This window comes from Pseudogymnoascus destructans, assembly GCF_001641265.1.
Source record: "Pseudogymnoascus destructans isolate 20631-21 unplaced genomic scaffold scaffold_90, whole genome shotgun sequence".
NCBI lineage: Eukaryota > Fungi > Ascomycota > Leotiomycetes > Thelebolales > Thelebolaceae > Pseudogymnoascus > Pseudogymnoascus destructans.
Genome location: NW_020167599.1, coordinates 1 through 3,588, shown reverse-complemented (window position 1 = coordinate 3,588; position 3,588 = coordinate 1). Strand labels below are relative to the sequence as shown.

Sequence of the window (3,588 nt, the reverse complement as noted above, 5' to 3'; positions counted from 1 at the left end):
TCTTCGAGCTGAACCCTCTTCTGAAATCGAAATCGAAATCGAAATGCATTCTTTGGAAACCCCAGAACCAGAAACCTTATCCTGAAGTCAATTCCAGGACGATCTTGAGGCAACCCCTCAAAGTTGGCTCTCGACAGTCAGCTCGACACACACACACCACCTTCGCAAGTCAGACCTTTTACAATGCTCCCTCAACAAGGATATAACTGTGAGGGAAGTGCGCTCCTCTCGTGTAAGGACACAGGGAATACGGCTCTCCGTAGGTGCATATGGGAGTGCGAGTCGGAGGTGATGCTGTATTCTATCCTATAGGTCTACTACGAAGGATACAAAAAAGATGAAAGGGGAGCTTATAGCTTCCTACCCCTTATGTACCTAAATGGGGTCCGACTCGGCTAGGCCTTAGCGTACCGGTAGATCCACTCCCGTCTGCCGCCCGAATCGACCCCGACCCTAGAACATCTATGCTGCTATACTACTATGTCGCCTATTCCGCGTTGTCTTACGGGTCCGAGGGTACCCCGTGTAAGGAGGCATCCTTACATTACCCCCCCCCTTGAGAGAGTGCTTTGTCCTCAAGCGCGTGGCTCCGTGTGCCGACCGAATGGTAGCCGAGTGTCGGTATGGTCTAGGTAGTCTTTGTTCGAAGATCGTGGTGCTGAATGCGTCCGTGGGATGGATCGCGGAGCGTGCTTTGTTCCTAATAAAAGCGGATTGTTGAGGTCCGAGTTGGCACCGTATAGTATCCAGTTGTGGTGTTGCGCGTCGCGAGTTTCTTAGTTACTGTGCGCGCGCTACTACTCCTCAGAAATTCATTGTTCTAAGCGGTTGTTATGGAGCAACCGATTCCACCCAGGATTCGAAGGCTTCTTTTTACAACAACACCGCCTACGAACCCACCTCCCGAATCCAGTAAGTAGCCCCTCTTGTTCGTATACTGTATACTAATCTGATTGTTTCATAGGAAACAAAACAAACCAGACGACCGAGTAGGTGATGATTGCGCGCCGACGCGTAGGTGATAACTTCTGGGCTTGGGGCTGACGGTTTTGTAGGAAACCTTTTCGCGAAGATGCCCGTCCTGCTGCCCCCCGGGGCCCTCCCGGCTGCGTACCGCGTCCTCTGTATGAGATGCGTGCGCCGTATTGGGACACCCGACGATGCTCCCATGGAGCACGAGTGCGTTTGGAGCGAGAAAAGCTCCAAGTGCGCCTACTGCGTGAAGCAGAAGGCACCATGTGTGCCGGTGAGTTCTCGGGTGCTGTTCGGTCTGGTGGTTGGTTTCCTGTGCTGACTTTCTGGGGATAGATTCTCTGGTTCCTCGAGGAGGAATATGCCGCCATCGTCGCCGCCGAAGCGGCCACCCTCCCGTCCGGCCACCACCCTCAAGACCTACAAGGAGGTCGCGCGCGTGGCCGACCTCTCCAGCGCCGCCATGCCGGCCCTGCGCTCCCCCTTTGAGGGGGCGCAGTACATTCAGGGGCTGGCCACCCTCGCTGCCATCAAGGTAAGTTTTCCCCTTTCTGTTGTTCTTGTTCTGGGTCTGACTCCTAGGTAGGACCTCGCCGCCGCGGTGGAGGGGTTGAAGGAGGATACGGGGAAGCTCCTCGCGGGGCAGGCCCGCGCCGTCTCCTTGCTGGGACGGTGGATAAAACCACCGACAAGGTGGGGAAGGAGGTGAGCTTCGTGGCGACTGCGGTTGCGAAGGTGGAGAAGGCGGTGGGGAAGTTGGCCGGGGCTGTTGCGGTGGCTCCCCGCAATGGCGGGAAGAGGAAGAGGGGGGAGGAGGAGGAGGGGAATGGGGAGAACCCGATTGGGTGAACGGGCCCTGTGCCGGAGGGAACTCGGCGTGGTCTTTCGCGTGGGGTCACTTCGACCCTTCGTCTCTCATGGTGGTAGCCGCTTGTTGCGACGCCGGTGAGACGTTTGGGAAGGGTGGCTTCCGCAAGGCTACGGCTCTGAGGGTGCCCTGGCTTAGAGGGTGTTTAGTTTAGTGTCGTAGGTAGCAACGACGCTGTTTTCCTCTGCTTTGCCGTGCCTCTCGTGATCGTAGCTTGGTTTGCCTGTCTCCCATTCCGTGATCCAGCCGGGTAGGTCCTGCGGTGGTCCTGGCAGGTTTGGGTACTCCGCGTGGAACTCCCGGATTTTGTAGGGGGAGTTCTTAAAGTTTGAGGTGGGGTACCATTCCGGGTCCGGATCGTATCCGACCCAGGATACCTGGTATTGAAGTTGTTTTTCGCCGGATCCTTACGGCGAGGATCTTTTCGACCTCCCACTCCTCTAGGCCGTCTACGACTTCGCTGCTTGGCTCAGGCGCTGCTTGACCGGCAGCGGGTTATTCGGAGCCTTGATGAGTACGTCTGGAGAGAAGACATCGTGTATTTGGGAACCCTTCGGTAGGTCTAGTCGGAAGGCGTGTCCGATTTGTTCCAGTACCGTATAGGGTCCGACCCATTGTTGCCCCAGCTTACGGCTAGGGCGGTGATTTTTCAGATTCTTGGTCGATAGGTAAACCTTGTCTCCTACGTCCCAGTCAATGGCTCGTCGGCGTCGATTCGCGTATTTAGACATATCCTCTTGTGCTTTGGCCATGTTCTCCTTTGCGTAAATCCATGCGGAGTGCATGCGGTTTGCTACTGCTTTGGCTTCCTTCTGGTTCATGACTTCCCTAGGGGTCGTGGCTTTCGGGGTTTCCCAGTCCCAACTGGTGCGCGGATCAGTTCCGTACTTGAGTCGGTAGGGGGTCATTCTGATCGAGGCATGGGGAAGGGTCCATTTGCACCCGATCCATGATGGGAATGAGCTCGCTCCAGTTATCCTGGTAATGTGATACGAAGGGCCTCAGTCTCTGATCGATATACCGATTCATGATTTCTGTCTGCCCGTCGGTCTGCTTGTGATAGGCTGTCGACAGCTTGATCTTGACGCCGATGATCCGGCAGAACTCGTGCCAGAAGGATGACACGAATTGGGGTCCGCGGTCACTGACGATCGATACCGGGGTGTGCCGAATCGATATATCCATTCGATGAACAGCTGCGCCATTTGTCGTGCATCTGTAGTCTTATAACACGGTATGGTCACCGAACTCTTCCCGAGGCGGTCCATAAACACTAGGATGCTGTCGTACCCGTGCTTGTCCCTTGGGAACTCCTTGAAGTCCATCGTAAGGTGTTGCATAGGGTAGTCGGGTACCGGTAGGGGGTGTAGAAAGCCCTGTTGCTTTGTGACATTGGTGTGCGAAAGGCGGCATGTCGCGCAGTTACGCACATACCGTATGCAGTCCGCTTCCATACCGACCCAGCGATACTTCTGGGCAAGCAACTGGTAGGTCTTCCGGCCGCTGGGGTGCGCCGTCGACACCTGGTCATGCGCCTCTCGGATGAGTTTCGTACACAGCTCGGTGTGGCGGTTCACACATAGGCGGTCTTTGTACAGGAGGAGTTGGTCGGCTAGGGCGTACCCATCCGGTAAGGGTTGTTTCGCGCGTGTCTCGGCGAACGACTTCCGGTTGTCTACGCATAGTGCCTCGATCAGATCGAAGGGCATCTGCGCCTTTGGGGGGTCAATGGCATTGATCGATGCTAC

The 3,588-nt window shown here is 55.9% G+C and overlaps 1 protein-coding gene across 1 annotated transcript; it reads left to right on the top strand.

The window, feature by feature from the left end:
• Positions 1-604: 604 nt before the first annotated feature.
• Positions 605-1,821, top strand: VC83_09572 (uncharacterized protein; the record flags this gene model as incomplete). The annotated part of the gene is made up of 6 exons (XM_024472985.1): positions 605-621; positions 781-912; positions 965-1,014; positions 1,056-1,179; positions 1,309-1,507; positions 1,555-1,821. 6 exons carry the CDS (start codon positions 605-607, stop codon positions 1,819-1,821), a joined length of 789 nt encoding a protein of 262 aa, XP_024319467.1.
• Between the last annotated feature and the right edge of the window lie 1,767 nt (positions 1,822-3,588).